Source organism: Apostichopus japonicus, chromosome 12 (genome assembly GCF_037975245.1).
Source record: "Apostichopus japonicus isolate 1M-3 chromosome 12, ASM3797524v1, whole genome shotgun sequence".
Taxonomy (NCBI): domain Eukaryota; kingdom Metazoa; phylum Echinodermata; class Holothuroidea; order Aspidochirotida; family Stichopodidae; genus Apostichopus; species Apostichopus japonicus.
In genome coordinates this window covers 18,895,339-18,915,640 of record NC_092572.1, presented here as the reverse complement: position 1 = coordinate 18,915,640, position 20,302 = coordinate 18,895,339, and the positions used below count along the sequence as shown (strand labels likewise).

General features: G+C 36.6%; 1 protein-coding gene and 1 long non-coding RNA gene across 3 annotated transcripts in view; one reads left to right on the top strand and one right to left on the bottom strand.

Annotated features, from left to right (window-relative positions):
* Window positions 1-20,302, bottom strand: part of LOC139976832 (uncharacterized) — a 41,367-nt gene that overhangs the window by 18,987 nt on the left and 2,078 nt on the right. Inside the window, exons 2-5 of the long non-coding RNA XR_011796287.1 lie at window positions 4,475-4,728; window positions 3,702-3,905; window positions 2,872-2,987; window positions 2,195-2,314 (exon numbers count right to left, since the gene is read on the bottom strand). This is a non-coding gene — a long non-coding RNA (uncharacterized lncRNA). The remainder of the gene's footprint in view (window positions 1-2,194; window positions 2,315-2,871; window positions 2,988-3,701; window positions 3,906-4,474; window positions 4,729-20,302) is intronic.
* Window positions 5,857-18,930, top strand: LOC139976829 (uncharacterized). 2 transcript variants are annotated; one of them, XM_071985644.1, is made up of 6 exons: window positions 5,857-7,615; window positions 11,272-11,542; window positions 12,943-13,898; window positions 14,471-14,534; window positions 16,024-16,186; window positions 17,139-18,930. In XM_071985644.1, the coding sequence occupies exons 2-6, from the start codon at window positions 11,290-11,292 to the stop codon at window positions 17,260-17,262; spliced, it is 1,560 nt and encodes a 519-aa protein (XP_071841745.1). In that variant the 5' UTR covers window positions 5,857-7,615; window positions 11,272-11,289; the 3' UTR covers window positions 17,263-18,930. The 2 variants fall into 2 exon arrangements, with proteins under 2 accessions (XP_071841745.1, XP_071841746.1); XM_071985645.1 differs by lacking the exon at window positions 5,857-7,615 and having other exon boundaries at window positions 11,414-11,542; window positions 12,911-13,898.

Here is a 20,302-nt window from a genome sequence, read left to right as displayed (position 1 = left end):
CCTGGGTGGAGGGGGGATATATACCCCATGAAAATGGGTGGAGGGGATGTAATGCACCATATCCCCCCCACCCACCAAATGCCAGGGATAAGAATATTTTCATGCCTACATTTATGCATCTTCGTTAATGTACGGCTCTTTTTTAGCTTCATTTCTCGCCTACCATAAACGCAGTGCGATCTTTTCAAATAAAGCGTCTTTATAAAGCAAAAATAGTTGACTGTAGGCTTCATTGGCCCTATAACAACAAAATGTATTATTGCGCCCACGGTATTGATATAGTACATATATGCACCCTCATAGTATTCATAGAGGCCCTATAGTAGGCCTACACACGTACATGTTCCCTCGAACAGCTGAGAATCTCATGTAACCAAGGTAATGCTTAATACACGTTTCACCTGGATGCCCTAGCAATCGGTACCTAGGAATGTAACTATGTGTAATTGTGTATTGCATGTGTATAGGCCTATAATAGCCTGCATGAGGCCATTTTCTTCATCGAATAATATAACAGAGCTCTCGAACATTCAAACGTTGCGCCTGAAACAAGATTGACAGGGGCAATTTTCCCAAAATAACACCCGAAATTAAAAAAAAAAGTATTTTGGATCCTGATTATGAGATATTTAGGACATGACATCCCTATTTTAAAGTTGGGTATATGCCGCTTGGAAACCTCGGGAAGTGCCGTTTCCGGCCATCTAGAGGGTTTGTTAATCCCAAAATTTTCTTTTACGCTTCGCGCCAACTCATGGTGGCGCTACGCTTAGATAGTCAACAAGGTCATATCCCCCCCCCCACTCGGAAGTACGGATCGCCGCCCATGCATATGACACCATTTTGCATTTCAGCCCTTCTTTGAAAGCAAAAATTGTACACCCCTCCCCTTAGACCCATCCCCCAGGACGGCGATCATTCATGCCTGGCGCCCCCCCTATTGGAAAATCCTGGATACGCCCCTGTACACGACATTGTATCTGAGGTTCATTATGTAACCGGTGTTTTCTACATACAGTCAAATTAAAAACCAATGTTAAACTTGTTCACCTGCAATGGTCTAAATTCAGAAAGTACATCAATATCATAACTCTTTTGCATGTTGTATAACGGTACTGAATTTGAAGTGGATTATATTTATCAATGAATATAGCAATGTTTTGGGTAAAAGCAATTAAAGCATCCACTTGAACTTCATGTTTTCCTTGCATTGTTTGCTACTTCCTCCTATCTAGATTCGAAAGGGACATATAGATAAATGCTCAATACCTCAAACAACATTATTTAACCTTGTTTCCCACAAAAAATGTTCTGTCCCAGTTTCTGTAAACTACTCGGGATAAATGGAGGGGTGGGGGGGGGGAGTTGGACAGGTTGGGAAACTAAATATTTGACAGATGTTGTATTTGACAATAAAATTCACCTTCCCAAGGAAGTAATACAGTTCTTTAAGTGGCATTTTATGAAGGACCTACAGTATGTAACGATAGCAGAATTGGTTATTGCCTCCTGCTGAAATGTCCAATAAAGACTCGCAGTATTGGAATGTTCATCAGATTCCTCATTTATAGAAACATCTGTGTTTATTGAAACTTTCCTAGGATGTTGCCAACAAGATGCAGTTGAAGTCTACTGTACCTTGTTGTCAAAGGTGGAGCTCACAAAAAGTCCTATCAACTAGTCTTATTCAAGCAGTGGCAACATATGGGAAAAAAGAAAAGCAAAATATGGTACAATTTTGTTAATATTATTTTGAACTATTTATCCCAACACCCTATCCTCCTTTTAAGACTTTTGCAAGCTTGTAAACCAGTTACAGCACTCATGCAACATGATATGACAAAGGTTCATTGCCAGAACATGAAACTAGCAATTTGGAGTAAATTTGTTAAAAGAATGATGAAGTTAATACACTGAAATATTGAATGGGGCTCAAAAGAGCTTAAGAAGTCTTTTGAGGTACATTACTTGTTCTGATAAATATATTAATTGCCCTAAGATTCAGCTATTAAAGCAGCTACTAGTCAGATACTAGATAGTATGGGATCATGAAGGTTTTCAGATTTTACCTATATTGGCCTCAAATAACCTTTGACTTGGCTAAGAGCACTCAGCACATGATACACCTGCATACAAACTTCCTATAAATTTCCTCCTGGGTGCATAATTATCATAACAGTTCAAGAATTTTTACCAAAGGTGATCATATTTGAATATCTGGAGTCGGCTCGGACTTGAAGGGTCTTGGATTTGGCTCATACCAAGTGGGCTCGGACTTGGCTCAGACTCTGGCTAATTGGACTCGACTACAGCTCTGCCATAAATATAAAAAAATAATGGATTGTTAATAATTTATTATATGATGTTGAGAAGGTAGAGACTTAGAAAGTTAACTCCTAAATGTAATGGATAGCATTAAACTCTTCGTTTCACTAACAAAAGGATTCTCAAATACAGTACTAGCAACATTACAGCTGAAATAATGGATCACCAATACGATGCAGTGAAAAAAGGGAGTTTAATAAAGAGCATCCCTCAATGTAATGACTAGGATAAAACTCTTAGTTTCACTAACAAAAGGATACCACATGCAGTACCAACAAGAGGGATGCCCATTATATTGAGGGTCCACTAGACTTAAGGTTTGCTAGACCCAACACCCCCATTGTGGGAAGCATTATTGAGCGTCTAGTTAGCATTTATAGGGTAACTGTAAGTATTGAAGGACCTTGGTGACTCCCCTCCCAGTAATTTTATAACATTTATGAACCAGGAAGAGCTTGCTGCCACTTATCAGGTCCGAAAAAATTATAGCATGAGGTAAATTTCCTCCTGGGTGCATAATTATCATAACAGTTCAAGAATTTTTACCAAAGGTGATCTTTGGTATCTGGAGTCGGCTCGGACTTGAGGGGTCTTGTATTTGGCTCAGACCAGATGGACTCGGACTTGGATTGGGCTCTGGCTTATTGGACTCGACTACAGCTCTGCCATAAATATAAAGAGATAATGGATTGTTAATAATTTATTATATGATGTTGTGAAGGTAGACACTTAGAGAGTACTCCTAAATGTAATGGATAGCATTAAACTCTTCGTTTCACAAACAAAAGGATTCTCAAATACAGTACTAGCAACATTACAACTAGAATAGTTGATTACCAATACGCTGCAGTGAAGTAAGGGAGTTTAATAAAGAGCATCCCTCAATGTAATGACTAGGATGAAACTTTTAGTTTCACTAACAAAAGTATACCACATGCAGTACCAACATGGGGGGGGGATGCCCATTACATTGAGGGTCCACTAGACTTAAGGTTTGCTAGACCCAACATCCCCATTGTGGGAAGCATTATTGAGCGTCTATTTAGCATTAATTGGGTAACTGAAGTATTGAAAGACCTTGGTGTCTCCCCTCCCAGCAGTATAACAACTGGAATAATGGATTGGTGAAACAATGTTTTATTTGATACAGTGAAGTAAGGGAGTTACATGAATAATAGTTAAATGAATATGATTAAAATCTTTGTTTTACTAACGAAAATTATTCTCAAATACAGCAACATAAGAATTTGTATAAATGGATTATTAATAATGAATTTTATGATGCTGTGAAGGAAGAAAATTCATTAACAAATTTTAATTTGTATGCTGCATGTCATATACCTGTCCAGAAACTAAAAAGAAAAATTCAAACTCACAGAATGCACCGTACCTGGCTCCAAGCAATGACATATAAATCTAGTCCTCATTGTATCTACAGAAGTTGTTTGTCCAATTTTATTCGAAAGCCTTTCCTTTCATTGAAAATTTTGATCTTCAGTAAAAATATTCTTCTGTCTGCAGATTTTATTGATGACAGTACTTCCTTCTCTTGTGGAGAAATTCCACCAGCTCTTGTTAACCTACAACAAACCAAAACAACATTTCAATCATATGTCAAAGTTTCACTGAAGTACATTCCATGTAAATATTTTTTTAAAGCCTCACATTTTGATATTGACATTGTTGCAAAAGGTACAAATAAACACATCATAATCAAGGTTAAAATGTGATGGTGTGTTAACACCTCAAGTCTTTGCTTCACAATCCTACCTACAATTCATTCCAGTCTGCCAGATGGCAGATTTACAGTACATTTCGTTTTCAAAGACTCACATAAAGTCATTTCAATTCTGATGACATTCTATGATGGTGGAAGTAGCAAAGTAAAACAAAAGGTTTGGCAGTGGACTTGGTGGGAAGTGGAAAGTCTTTCTTACATTACTTTGTTAGCCGTTGCCTTAGATCGTTTACAGTTTTTGAAAATAAACAGCAAATTTTCATCATCTTTGTTCGTGTTGAAACTTAGTACAGTAAATTTATATTATGTATAGTGTGTGTTGATCAGACTTAGAGGATATTAAAGGGAAGACTTTAGAAAACTAACTTCAGGTCATAGGGATTTAAAATATATCTCACAGTCAATACTTACTGAATATTAAAGACAACTGGGGATGTTTGCAATATATGCTTGTGGGAGCTCCTTATTTCCATATAAGCCATTTCTCGCTGCATCCCATGGTCAGCATGAACCAGCAGCTCAAAGTTACAGTATTTTGATATCCTGTGTCGACCTTGAAATTTGCAGCCCTGTACTTCTTGCAATAAAGTGGAGCATATCTGCTGTGGTGTTCTCATTCTGCATTCATGCATTCCTCAAATTGTGCCAAATTTAAGCCATCTTTTCTGATAAGAGAATGAACATAAATAAGTCCAGATAATTGTTTCATAAATTGCAGGTGGAAGTCTTGACAGTGCAGTTCCCTATTTGATGTCAACACTTAGTGTACATGTTGTCCAATATTCATGTCAGTTTAGTTAATTTAGCTATCACTTTTTTCATGGAAACCGCATATGCAACAATTGAGAAAAATGCCACACTACTAAGTTTGAATATTGATCTATTATTTGGTATGTAAGTTGTACCCAGGAATTTAGCATGCAATCACTTCAAGAGATTGACTGAGTATTCATGCATGGTTCAATGCCTCATCCCGCATGCAGTTCATTTACTTAAAAATTACCTAGACCCCTAGACTATGTATACCGGTACATTTAGTCTCTCAACGTATCATTTGGGGTTTAAGCTCAGGACTACCTGTACTCGTGTACACAGACTTTGGCATTATGACTGAGTTCATTTTTAATGTTTGGTTTCAATGATGTTGAAACTTTCCACTCACGATGGCATATGTGTGCGTGTGCGTTGGTGGGAGTACTGTGTTTGTGATCCTAGCTTGTAAACACAGTTTCTCATGACAGTAAGCTTTATTGGACAGATCTCATAGTTGATACAGTATGTATGTATAGATGCATCACAAGTACAAGAAGCCTATTGTTTTTGGTGAAGGTCAAAGGAAATTTAGGTAAATATGGTCAAATTGTGAAAACTCAATTTGAAGCATGGATAGATCTATTTATTGGTATGTCTAGGCCAGTGGTTGGGTCAACAGGGCAAACTTGTGAAAACCTTATTTAAACATTACATCTCAAAGCAGGGTACACTAGCTTGCAGAGATACATAATGTTTAGTATCATGTTATATCGCTACAGAAGGCTTTCAGTGGTCTTTTTAGATCCCCAACTGTCACTTTGAAAATGTTGTTTATCACAGTTCTCAATAGTTTTTTGCTGTATATTATTAAGATACAATAAGTTGTACATGCAGCCTACACATATACTGTACAGTAGCATACATGTCAGATTGACAAATTCATAAAATGAAACTTATTACATAATGGAAACCATGTGCAGTGCAGTTTGCATAATGGTGATCTATTTATACACCCAACCAGCTAGTATCGGATCATACACTGTTAAAAAAAACAGTGATTTTACGTTCGAATTTCACCGTAAATATAACGGCGATTACCCGTTTTCACAAAAAACGGCAAAATATTGGTGAAATTACGAAAGAAGTTCATTTTACAACTTTTTCGGCGTAAGTTAACAAGAAAAAACGTTTTTACTAATTTACGTTACTATTAACGTTAAATTACGACAGACATACCACGTCAATTTACGATTCCTAACAAAAATAACCGTTTTTGCAGGCCTCTGTTTGTGTACATAATGGACAACACTATAACTGACCCCCACCCTTACCTATTGTACATAAAAAAAAAGACAATTCCGTTTCAGTTACCTCCATACACTACTTAAATACAATAAAACGTTTTGGTTTCTGTCTTTATTTAAAATACATTATAATATTATTTTCCATAAAACCTCTCAAATTTATACCCATGTACCATCTTTACAGCAAGTTCCCCTTGGTGGTTTTTGTCAAAATATTGCAATTGGTCACTCCTATATCAATCGCAATTGAACAGAGGCTTCATAATATCCATACAGGAACGGCGTCGATTTTATAGTTGTATGTTTGGATGGTCTGGAGGATGGTGGTGGGGTGGGGGGGGGGTGGTCGTCAAGACATTTGGCACCTTTACGACCAGCTTCCCACGAAAGCGTGGAAGAGACATGTACTAAACGCATATTTCTAAACTCATGAAGTACACGATTGCATTCACTAAAGTGACACTGAAAATTGTTAAAATGATGAGTTGTTCACAAATAAGTCAAAGTAACAAAAATCTTAATATTCTCCTATATATTGAAGAGATCCGCGAAGTCGAAAAAACCCCGATGCAAACGAAATACGTACAGCTATCTGTAGATACTTTCCTATAGGTACAGTAATAGAAAGTCCAATCATATAGGTTTTATGATACTGGATAGGAACAGGTGGAATGAACCCCCCCCCCCCCCACCCTCCCACAAACGTAATTGGTACATGCAGTTGCAAGAGGCTTCCAGTAAATTGAGCCGTAATAATGAGGTTTTTGTACACAAATGTTCAATTTTGTGCGACAATTGGACACATTTTTCTAGACTTAACAAAGTTTTCTATTCAGAGGTAAACTTTTACCATCAGTAGAGCCCAGCTTAGCACTATACGTGTTTGTTTCCACTGGCAAATTGTAAAATGCCGGTATCTCCGCCCATGTTTTTTGGCTAAAATCTCACCTGCTCTAAAAAGTAAGCTCTGATCTGATTGGTCCTAAATATACCGATCAGTGATTGGTCTTAAATTATTGCGCCATCGTTGTTGCGTTGTACGTGGAGGTTGAGAACTGGCGGCAAATGTGTAATAATGTTTCTACATTTTTATTTTAAACATTATCTTTAGATAACTATTTTCGATATTATGAACAATTCTATTATATAGCATACAATTTTACTAACAATATTTAATATAAATAATTGTTGCAGATGTTCATACGATATAACAGAGCAAGTTTCATCATATATGATTTTTTTATATGATATGTTTCTACTATGAACTGTGGTTTAGTGGAAAGTTATCGGCATTGGGTATAATCAACGCACATTGCACGCCCGGCCCATCGTCGCGTCGGTTATATGCACTGATCTATACACTCAGTGGTTATATGTGAAGACGTTGACTCGGATACCTCGTAAATTGTAATTTGTATGACTGACGTTTCGTCGACCACTTTCTTCTTTTCAATAATATTTTGGTGGCGCTCACTTCAACATTTGATTAATTCTCGTGGGTAGATTTTTTGGATTTTTTGTTTGTGTTATGTAAAAATATATTGGGAAAATATAACAAAGGTGTAGCTAGTATGACTATGAGCCTAAGTAACCTACCTAGCCTAACGATTCAGTGTAGCCTATAGCGTTGGCCTAACACACGTCCGGCAGGCTCATTTTAACGTAAGCAAGGGCAGTGCAGAAGTAAGCTAGGCCTAGTCTAACGTTACACTAGGACGGCTCATGCAGGGTCATAGAAAAGTTAGATTAACACTTTCTAAGTTAACGTATAACAGTGCATACAAAAATATTAATAGATCACACCAGTTAGGGGATAATTCATATGTTTTACCCTCGGTTAGCAGCCTAGCCTACCTTTGTAAAGTTGTGTAATTCATTGTTTGAATTTGATACCGAAGTGAGGCCTAGTACTAGTAGTAATAAATAGCAAAAGTGACCTAGGGACTACAATGTATTTCAGAAACTTGGGCAGTAGCCCAGCCTATACCCATTCACCTACACTATTGTTTAACCTTGTGATGCAGGCCAACCGCCTAGCAAGGGTAATTGGTAATTAAATCCTCATGTTGAATCGACTAAATTACAAATGGCAGAAATTCAGTCTGTTACTAAACGTGAGAGGCCTAGACCTGTTTGTTTGTTGTGCAATATTAGATTTGAAACTATAACAAAGTATGTTCAGCATTCTAGGAGTCACAGACATGATAGAAACGTTTCGTTTACGTGTTATATTGAAGGCTGTGGTCAGGTTTGTCATTCTTACAAAGGGCTTACATCGCACATATCTAGGCAACATAGTGACATGGAAACATTCTCACACAGATATCAGTGTAATGATTTTAGTTTTCGGTGTACATTAGACTTTTGCCAGCGTGAGTGTGTCAACTTTCAGGAGCTCATGGCTCACCTAAGACAGCATATTGATAGTGGTCTGAAAGTCAATTGCCCATTTAAAGATTGTGGTAGACAATTTCACATTAAGTCTTCATTTTCTTCACATGTATCACGGTATCATAGAAATTACAATATTCAAAATGTAGATGCACAATATGTTATCAATCAGGCAAATGAAAGTCAATGTCTTGAAGAAGAAACTTCTTCACTATCTAGTGTCATGAATGGAAGCATGTCTGGACCAGATATAGTAAGTGATGATGAGGATATCAATACCAAAACTCCTGTTGCAGAATTTACAAAATCTGTAGCCCTTTTCCTGCTAAAACTCCAGTCAAAGAATCTTATACCAGAGTCGACAATTCAAGAAATTGTAGAAGAGTTGTACCTGTTGAATCAAATGACCTGTGAAAATTTCGAAAAATGTTTGAAAACAAAGCTAGATGCTTTGAACATACTGAGCAAAGAGGAAATAAATAGACTTGTGCTAGAGATCATTTCTGATGAAATGTCCATGTTGTGGTGCTCTCTTGCTCCTAGTCCTTTAACACCAAATATACAATCTCCAGATCTTGGAGTTTTGCGTTCCTCGTATACTCGGAAGTTGTATTTTACTCGGGAGTTTAATGTAATTAGTCCTGTGGCAATACCACTAGTAGAAAGTGTCTCTGGTAAAATGCAGTTTTGTCATTATGTACCAATACTTGAAAGCTTAAAATGTTTTTGTGAAAATAGCTCGGTAAATAGAAATATCAACCACACCTACCATTTTAGAGGAGAAGATGGTTTATACTCTGATATCCAAAATGGACATGTTTTCCAGCAGAATGACTTTTTCAAGAAATTCCCAACTGCTTTACAGATAATCCTTTTTCAGGATAGTTTTGAAGTTGTAAACCCTCTTGGATCATCCAGAACAAAACATAAAGTATTGGCAGTGTATTATACAATTGGTAACTTGGATCCCAGATGTAGGTCAATAATTGACCCAATACAACTAGTCCTTCTCTGTAAGGAAAAGTTAATTAAGCAAGCTGGACAGGAAATGGTATTTTCAAAACTTCTTACAGACCTGAAGTGCTTAGAAGAAACAGGCATAATACTAGATACAGGAGAGTTACTTAAAGGCACTGTTGTTTCAATTACTGGTGATAACCTAGGATCCCATTACATTGGAGGCTTCTGTGAAAGTTTTAATGCAGAATATTTTTGTCGTTACTGTAGTTTATCAAAATCCGAAATATGTGAAGGTAAACATTACATAGAAGGCCCTTATCGCACTAAAGAAACACACATGAGAACCATCCAGTTACTAGAAGAAAGTGAAAATGATCACATAGACGGTGTTAAGTTCAACTCTGTGTTTAATTCTTTGTCACACTTTCATGTAGCTGCACCAGGATTGCCACCGTGCCTTGGTCATGATCTCTTTGAAGGCCTCGTAGATTATGATTTAGCCTTGTTTATAGATTACTTCGTGAAACAAAAGTGGTTCACCTATGACTTATTGAATGAAAACCTAAATAAGTTTCCATTTCATGGTCCTGATGCTGCCAACATGTTAAAAGCTATTTCAAAGGGAAAGAAAATTGGAGGACAGGCAGTACAAAATTGGTGGTTCCTCAGATTTTTTCCACTAGTTGCTTTCAAAAATGTAAAGGATGCAGATGATGCTGTATGGCAGCTTTGCATAAAGTTAAAAGATATAGTGGAAATTGTTGTTAGCCCCTGTCTTCATGAATCTCAGATTGCTTATCTCAAAGTTCTTGTTGAAGAATATCTGGAAGAACGAACAGATTTGTTTCCAAATTGTTCTTTACGCCCTAAACATCATTTCCTAAGTCACTACCATTGGCTCATTACCATGTTTGGCCCATTGATAAGATTATGGACATTGCGTTTTGAAAGTAAGCATTCTTTCTTTAAACGATGTGCAAGATATAGTCAAAATTTCATAAATATCACCTCCACTTTGGCACAGAAGCATCAGCTATTACAAGCATTTTGTTCTAATGGCCAGTTGTTTCCAGAGCAAATACAACTTTTGAAAGAAATGCCATTTCATGTAGATCTGTATTCATTGCAGATTAGACAGGCAATATTTGAAAGCCAGATGGCGGAAACAGAAGGTTGTTCAGTTTCTGATGAAGTTTTGATGTTTGGCACAAAGTACAAAAAAGGGATGTTTCTTTTATTAGCAGGTGATAATGGGACTATTAAATTTGCCTCATTGTTGTTAGTTCTTCTTTCTCAAGGATGTGTCTATTTTGTTGTACGGAACCACTCCCACCATTATCTCTCAGATTATGGGATTTATGAAATTGATACCTCCTTAAATGAGTCAGTTGTTACCTGTGTACCATTTAAAATCATTCTTGACCACTATCCTTTGTTAGGGTATAGGGTTAATGGTGTTACAATGGTAACTTTAAAACATAAGCCAGCATTGCAGATTTAAGACACATACTGACAGTACATATAGTAGGCTAACTATAAGAAAAAAGTGCTGTAAGTTTGTCTCCATTGATTTGAAAGTTGGTGCAAGAGAATAAGGCATCAAAGTTAAGATACTGTACATGGTAGCAACTAGCAACAAATTAAGATATGTGTAGAAAGCAGTTTATTATTGTTTGAAATAGTGCCCAACACTAGCTGTGTTTTTTTAATTTTGCAATGAAACATTGTGCATTAATTCAAGATACATTTCATACAGTAGTGGGCTTCGCCAGTTATTTAGAAACTTCTTGAACATTTTAGATATAACACAAAAACAAGATGCAGTCAGAAAATTCACCTAGTAGTAGCGACAGTGACACCATCAAGCTGTCTGAAATAGAAGATGCAATTCTGTTTGTGCTGCCCAAAATAGGGGCAGTCAAACTTGCTCAGCTGGTTGAGACTTTGATAGACCCCCAGATGGTTGGTGTTGTGTCTACAGAAGATCTACAATTTGTGTTGGAAAGTGATATCAGCCACATACTGACTGCAGTAGAAGTGAGGAAACTGATCTGCAATTGGAGAAATACTGGTAAGTTGCATTTTCTAATTTAGAGGTATGTTGTATTGGCCCCAAATATGCCAGATTTTCAAATTCTTTATCAGTTTTCATTATCACCTGGAGAAAATTTACCTCACTGGGACAATTTGTCATCTTGTGTGCTCATGTAAAATGTCTGAGACCAATTTGGAGAGTAGCTCGACCACCAGAAAAGCACTTTTTGAAAACTAGCTAATATAGCTTGCTATAATTTAGGGCCAATACAGATTTTCTTTAAAGTAAAAGAATGTTAATTTCTCAGTAAGTTGTAATTTCCATTTGCCTGCAATGTTTTAAATGGCCTTACACAAATCAATATTATATGCCAAAAGTTTGCAAACCAATAGACCTATATGTCTGTATCTCAAACAGATCTTTACAATGCAAATTTGTAACTCATAAATAACTAATAATTAGGACTTGACAGAAAATGTGCCCAACATTGCAATAGCACTATTTATCTATGGCACAAGACATTGCTACAGTAAAATGGACCTCCTGACTACAGTAACCTCTGTACAGTACTTCATTGTAGAAACTGTGTGGAATGGGTTCCTTGTTGACGATCGATGTAACTACACAAGGAGTAGTGCAATATGCTGCAATGTAGACAGATTTTGCACTCACCAGCGTTGCGATTCACCACTGACATGATATGGGGGGGGGGGGGGTAAAGCTATCGGTACAATGCTATTCATGGTGGTGAATGTGTGCTAGACCACTGTATAATAGCTCAGTAAGTTCCTAACTCAAGATTGTACAAATTCCTTTCAATAGATAATCTAGTTAATAGTAAGTAACTAGTATACACAAATTGCAAGGGTTGGGAATACTTAACTTCCTACATCTGATAAAACAGCCTGTCATCATCCTATTGTTTTTGGTGGTAAAAGGTCATTTGGGTTCACCAGGGATCAAGTTTTGAAACCTAGTATATAGTCTAGTAAATTAAGTATTTATTTTCAACATTGAGTACAAGTGGCCTACTGTTTTGCTAGAGGTCAGTTGAGATTCAAGATAGTCAAATTAGGAAAACATTGTAAACAATATATCCCAAGAAGGGAAGCTGTTCATCCTATACTGTAGCTGTTCATGGCTATAGTCTACAGTATGTCACATTCATAAGATTATTCTTCAAGCATCATTGAAACCACAATGCAGTATTGCATTCTGGTCTTATCTCGGCATTGAATCACAAAGTCATTTGACTTTCCTGTTTAACTTTTTTTCATGATGACATGTTAGCTTTCAATGAACATTATTAATTAATATACACAATGCAGTAATTCTCTGATGTAAAAAAGACATTTTTTAACCAGTTTGTGTGTAGTAATGATAGTCATCCATTCCAATTTTCAGTGTTTTTAATGACAAAAATCTCTGTTGGGCAGGTGTGAAGATTGTGACGCAGACGACAATGGGAAAAAAACAGATACAAAGCTCAGCATCATCTTCACCATCATCTTCGTCAGAGTCCTCAGTTGATCAGGAGATTGCTTTTGGTAGGAATCAAACTTGGGACATACCCTGGCATAAAATGCCACAACAATTGACGGAATCACTGACCAGAAAAAAACGACCAACACCTAGACTGCGAAAAGAAATGATTAGAATTATAATTGATCATTTTCACAAAGGACCTTCTTCTCTACCTCGAAAAAAGCAGTTAAGGATGCTGGCTCAAAAAATAGTTGCAGAGCACCCTGAGTCATTTAAAGATGATGTTGGATCTGGCTACGATAGTTTGTTGGCTCAATTAGTTAATAGGGCAGATAACTTGTCACGACTGCCAGGTAGCCATCCTTTCAAGAGAGCGTCTCAGAGTAATGATAGTACTCCCCCCAAAAAGAGAAAAACTGACAGCTATGGCTGCATCAGTTGGCAACCGGATACTTTTCCGGCTGGGGAAACTGAAAAAACACAACAGCAAAAAATGGAGGAATTGCAAACACTCCACAAATCTGGTCAGCAGGGTGCTAATATCAAAGAACTAATGAATCTGACCTATACCAGCCAACGAAACATGATAAACAGTAAAGACTGTGTCCTTGTTGAGCTCATGGAAAAGTGGCCATATCTCTTTGAGGAGGCCTACCTGCTCGATCATTTCAGTACATTAACTGGAGTAAACTTGAAGGAGAAAGTGGAGGAGTCAGCGAAAAAGAAGATACCAACTCTCTATAGGTTCTTGGAGCAGCAGGCATCTACTACTCAGAGATTAAGGCAGACCCTGCATTCTATCAAGGATGTGATGGAAAGTAATGGTGACAGCTTGCCAAAGATTATTGGTTCCTTGATTCTGCTATGCAGATACTTTGATGATGACACAGCAGCAATTTTTGTCAAAGTAAGTTGCATATTCTTCAGTAGTTATCGAACTGTGAACTGAGACAGAAATTGTGCTTTTTTACTTTCCCTGAAAATGTGCCACTGTCATGATCTCATTTTTGCTTGTCTACTGTAGGGCAATCAACTATCCTCTCCCAGTAGATTAAAGAAAATTCCATCTATATATGAGTGAATTAGCCTTTTGGGCTTCAAAGTTGCAGAATGGCTCCTAATATTTCGAATTGCCATTTGACCTCATGTTGCACAATCATATGTAACCCACCTTTAACCTTTCATGAAACTTGGACTCTGTTCACTCACAATCTGAACAGAAAACAAGTTTATAACCACAGAGTATATACTGCACATCTGTAACAATACAGCAGTACTTAAAATATCTTCATGTGGCCCCTGGTGTTTATCATATGTAGGGGTCAAAGAGCAAGTTGGTGTTGCATAAAGTCAAAGGAGAGTTAATCAAACCTAAAATGTTGTCTACACTGTACAACTGGTCCTTCTTTTACCCTTGAAGCCATTATATATATATATAGTGAGCAGAAGTTTCAATAACTACTTTTATTTCAATTTAAGAAACCTGGATCTCAAGCTTCTGGGGAACTTGCTTTACCTGGCACCCCGTGTGTTGTTACAGCTGGTAAGTGACATTATTGCAAAGGGGGTAAACATCATATTTTGGGTATTTTTACCAGTGTCCTGGTAGTCGGTGCCAAGGCTCAAAATAGACGGGGCGAAGGGGGATTCGCCCTAGGAAGTTGAAAAATCGTCCCAGAAAAGAAATCACAAGGGCAAAAAAAGAATGCAAATACTGCTAAAATCGCACTCCACATGTACTGCTCAGTACAGTCAACGGGCGCCGCACATTTAGAAGATGACACAAGACTGAAAAAAATCACTGAAAAACACTCTGACTGCAGATCCTTTTGTTATAATATAGCAGCTTGGTTTGTACGTATGCTCAGACACCATCTAGCTAGCTGAAAAAATATCGGTTCCTTGCGTGATCATTTTCGCACACCAGTGTATTTTGTATTTTTTTTCTCCCAGCTAGGTGGGTGTCAGGGTACCTGGAAAAAAATGTTTTACCTCGTGTTTCAAGATTTTCAAGAAATTACATATTGGATGTCATAACAAATGAATTATATGCTCTACTGACAATGTTTTCATGTTCAAATACGTATGTGTAAGATTTATAAGGTATAAAACCTTCCTCAATAATTTCTATTTGTTTTTTTTCTTTCATTAACTTGTTAATAACTTCATGTAATAAACATTACTACTACAGTAACATCACACTGTTCCTGCTGCTTATGCTTGCTCTCCACGTCTATTGGATCAGACCATATAAATATTTAATTTAGCTCTTAAACAGTTGTTATTACTTTTATCTATTATGCAGGGCCAGGGTTCGCATTAGCCGCGCGATTCGCGCAATTTGATCGCATTTGGAATAAAATAATTAGTAAAAAGCCACTTGCAGTTGTTATTTTTTAGTTATCCCCTCTTTAATCCAGAAACATCTCATAAATTCCTTGTCAGCCTTCTCTTCTATGAAATAAACGAATGAATAAATAATATTTTCTTCCACATAGTAGCCTAACACCACACTAAGTCAATGGGAAATCTGCCTAACCATTGGTTTGCAATTGTTTTTTTTGTTTTTTAAATCACACTTTGCGTAGGATTTGGGTAATAAATTAGGAACCGGGTATGTCGCTCAGGATAGGTACCTTGGTTATTGCTGTTATCCGTGACAACATGGTAGCCTAACACCACACTAAGTCAATGGGAAATCTGCCTAAAAGTACCCGGGGACCCAGATATACCGGACAAACAATAAATTTTACTGATAAAATGTTGTAAAGTGTAATCAAATTGTTGCTACAATTTATACAGGAGAAACAGCCCTCGCAAAACCAAAAAGGGCCCCCGTCATCAGTAAAGCAGCCCAAAAATTATTTGGAGCCCCTCCTGGTACTGTAGATATTTTTTATATGTAAAATGTGCTGTATACTGTAGTTAAGTCATATAAAAAACATAATAGAGAAAAGTGGTCAATTAAGACAATTGTTTTTCTTCATGATCAAATATGGCTACATAGTGTCATTGCTTTTCTTCCATTTCAGGAGAACCATGGGAAGCAACAAGGTTCCAAATTGCTGTAGACGGGCAGTTCATCACAACTGTAAACAACCCGATAGATGCTCTGTGTGTGTGGTTCTGTGCGTTTTATGTATTCAACCTTGAATACCCTTTTAACGCATCAGCTACTGCCGAATTTATTCAAAGGTAATGTTGTAGTGCTGCTCAGTGAAATATTATAATAAGTTGTTGAACTAGGCCTTCAAATTTCATTTGGGGGGGGGGGGGTAGGGCTAATAACTGTTGACAGGAACCTATCTGAATCCATACTAATTTGTTAAGGTTAAACTAGTAAAGAGAGAAGTTTTTATGGGGAATATTTCTATAAAGATTTGTGCCCAGTGTGTTATCCACAAATTGCTTTGTATCCAAAAGTTACACTGGTGAGGATGTTGATGGGCACCATTGATGTAACATTAGTATTGTAGTGTGGACTGGAGTAGTCATTTCATTCCCACTGAGGTACAAATTGGCAAAGGAACCTGTGCTTTCAGGGTGATGCGCATAAGTGGAGGGGGTGACCCATAGTAAATAGATGAACCCAGATTGATTATGGTGATCATATCATGATTAGTAATGAGTTCCCTGGGTCAAGCTTCAATATCTTGATGCAATAACTTTGCAACCTATAACTTTAAATTTCTTCAAAATTAGTTTGGTGATATTAGTAGATAGCCTACACATGCTGATGTGTGTTACAATTGATATCATGCATATTTATAAGGAGGCTGGCTAAGCATTGTTTCTGAAAAGAAAGTTTTGAGTGCATGGAATTTGCTTTTGTTACTGTAATACTTGATTAAAAATCTTCCTGTGAATGTAATAAATGAACAGCAGCAAAGAACAATAAAATGTTTTCATTCCTGCTGACAAAGATATTCAATAGGCTTTTGAATACACCCATAAATAGGTTGCTTTGCACAAATGTGCTTAAATGTGGAATGGTCTGCAGATTTAAAACTTTACATTCCCCCATAGTTAGTGTGTTCCTGGGCTTGATGCATTGGGCAAATCTGGGATCATCACAAAATTGTCTTTGAAATATACTACCCTATATATGTATGTATGTATAAGTAATGGTTTATCTTTTCTTGACCAGATTCATTGTTGGAATTAATCCACCTGAAGGAAGAGGCAAAGCAGCTAAAGGAAAGTCCATCCACCCAATTGTGTTAAGGATCAGTAATAAGTTGAAAGACTTTGAAAGTGAATGGAGCATATAAAACTTAGAAGAAGGGATCAGTATGAAGTGTGGTGAGGGATCACAAAACTTGAAAAGAGGAAGGCATCGAACTGTATTCTCCTGAATTTCTCTACAGTGGTCATGAGATTTACAGGCAGTGGTCAATTTAAATGTGCTCTTTAGTTTGAGGCCACAGGTAACACTCCATCTGGGGTCATTATACTGTAGATGTTAGTCAGTCATCACAGTATTTTGTGTCTTTGAGTTGTTGAGAGGTTTAGGAAAAAGTTATGATAAGGCGTTTACTGCATATTGGTTCTGATTTAACAGTTTGTTTTTATTTTCATTAACTTTTGCAAGTATGATGCTTGATACAGTTGATATTTGGTCATAATAATCTGTAGGCATTTTAGTTTAGGATTGTTCTTTGCATGATTGAACTTGATGCTCCACATTCAGTGTGTACATATTAGTGGTTGTGAAACTTAGAGGCAGGGATCAGTATGAAGTGTGTTGAGGTCTCAGGTAACACTTATGTTGTATGTGGTCATTATAGATGTACAGTATGTGAGGGATCACAAAACTTGTTGAGAGAGTTTAGGAAAAATTATTTATTAATGGTCCATGAAGTTTTGGTTCTGATGCTGATGCAAAATGGCTCATCTTTGTAATAGTTTTGTTGATATTTTATGAACTTCATATGTTATAATGCTTGATATAGTTAGAAGTTAATCCACCTGGCAGAAAGGCAACTCAGCTATAGGAAAGTCCATTCGCCTATTGGTGTTAGAGATAGGTAATATGTTGAAATAGTTCGTAAGTGTAATATGGAGCATATAAAATGCTTTTCAAAAGAGAAAGGCATCGAACTGTACTCTCCTGAATTTCTCTACAGTGGTCATGAGACTTACAGGAAGTGGTCAGTATGAATTCATTAGGTGTCACAGGTAACACTCCAAGTGGGGTCATTATACTGCAGATGTTATTGTGCGTTCAAACATTTGCTGTCTTTTTTGTTGAGATAGGTTAGGAAAAAATTTATGAAGCTTGATATAGTTTTAGCAAATATGGTGTAAGTTGACATCTTCAGAGACATTGTCAAGAGAATGCTCTGGCTGTTTCATCTTTTTCTCCCTTCCTTTTTTCCTGTGTTGGAGCAGTCTGCGGTTGTGCTCATAATAGAACTTTTACCTTGTTGTGTACTATCACAGAAGGGAAATAAAAGAAGTGCAGTAAAACCACACCTGCACAGAGGCATTGCTCCCTAATATATTACATGCCTATCACCCCACCACCCCTGATGAAGTTAAATAGATTTTTCTCCTTTAGTTCTGTTCAACTTTGCAATGTGTGAAAGCCATTAAAGGATTTAATACTACTTTTCTTAAAAAAAAATTTTCATATTTCATCTAACAGAAACTTCTGAATAAGTGGGGGTTTCATTGTTTTATAGTTTCATGTTGAGTGGGTTACTTAATTGAACACAAATAACAGTATGTTATAGCATTTATTGTTTGTTCCTTCATTTATTTGTTATTATCTTTTGTGCTAATAGAGACATATTTGTAACTGAATGATTATATTCATTTGCCTCATTAGAATGATTAATATGTTTTGTTTGTGATAGGTATCCAGTTGTTTAAAGGTCTTGATTGTATATGTAATTGCATGTGACATGATTTTGCCTATAGTTGTAGTAGTTTTTTTTTTAAACAATTTTCAAAGTTTAGCTGCAGAGCATTAATTGAAAAAGCCTGTTGGTCAGTTAGGTAAAGGTAAGATGTAAGTTTTGAGAGGAAATAATTTGAAAATAACTAGTGTATGTGTTTTTATGGTCATTTCTGTAATAAGAAAGTATGCGTCATATGTTTAGAAGTTAGTTACAGTCAAGCAAAATATAACTTGTATCCTTTATCTATAAAAAAAGATAACATTACTATCGTTAATAAAGAAGTTAATAAAAAAAAGTTGAAGTAAAAACAGTTTCATTCGTGTAGGTGTATTCTACTGTGTGTTGTGGTGATACATATATACCGTTAATTTACAGTGGGTTAGTTTTCTGTTATTTTACAGAATTTGCACCGGCGTCCTGGCTGCCAGTCCCTTCACCGTTATATAACGTTACGGTTAAGTAACCGTTAATTAATATATTTCCCTGTTAAATTACTGTTCACTGCGTAAATTTGCAGTTTAATTACGGTATTACACCGTGATTTTTGGCCCGTCAAATAACGGTACACCCGTAAAATGACGTGGCATTTCCCTGTTAAAAAACAATGCTAAAACTGTACGATTGCCGTAAAATTACAGCAATACGGTGTAATTTACAAACCGTTAAATAACTGTACGGTATTAACGTTTAATTTCGTTACGTTCGAAAACTGTTATTTTACAGAATAGCACCGGCGTCCTGGCTGCCAGTACTTTTACCGTAAAATTACGGATTTTTTTTTAACAGTGTAGCAACATGTTACCACATGTATGCATTTAAGTGTTTTGTCACACAGTACAGTGCTAACATCATACAAGGGAGTTTTATTTGTTCCATAACAACTCTGATCATAATAGCCTGTTCGTGCAGGGAGTTGTAATGGAACAACTCCCTGGTTTGTGCTATGGACATGAGAACTATCTAGTGCCTGTTGAACATTAGTCTTGTGCATTTTCATGTTACTTACTAACACCAAATTACTGCACACAGATGGTCATTTTTAAAAGTATGAAAACTGAATACAATCAAGAGCTTTTATTTGGACATGATACCCAATATGAAACTGCTTTAGTTGCACATACTGTATGTATGCTGGTTTTTATCATGAATGATTTTTATAGGAGCCATGAATTTGTTTTTTTTATGAAGTAGGTCTGGATTCCCTTGGCATTATAACCTGATTGAAATTTAACCTCTGTGATTGCACTAATATGTGAGACCATTGATCAACCTAATTAATAGCTTTTAATGATGAAGACACTGATAACAATTTCATAACTCATTAGTGTGAACACAATGCAAGGTTCAATGAGGTACTGTTTATTTCCTTAAAATGCATAGCTGGTGGTTTTTCAACATACTCTAATCC

Coding starts and splice junctions, on each gene's coding strand:
- LOC139976829 (XM_071985644.1), top strand. CDS start 11,290: ATGCAGTCAGAAAATTCACCTAGTAGTAGCGACAGTGACACCATCAAG. Junction 13,899..14,470: donor CAGCAGCAATTTTTGTCAAA/GTAAGTTGCATA, acceptor TTTCAATTTAAG/AAACCTGGATCTCAAGCTTC. Junction 16,187..17,138: donor ACTGCCGAATTTATTCAAAG/GTAATGTTGTAG, acceptor TTTCTTGACCAG/ATTCATTGTTGGAATTAATC.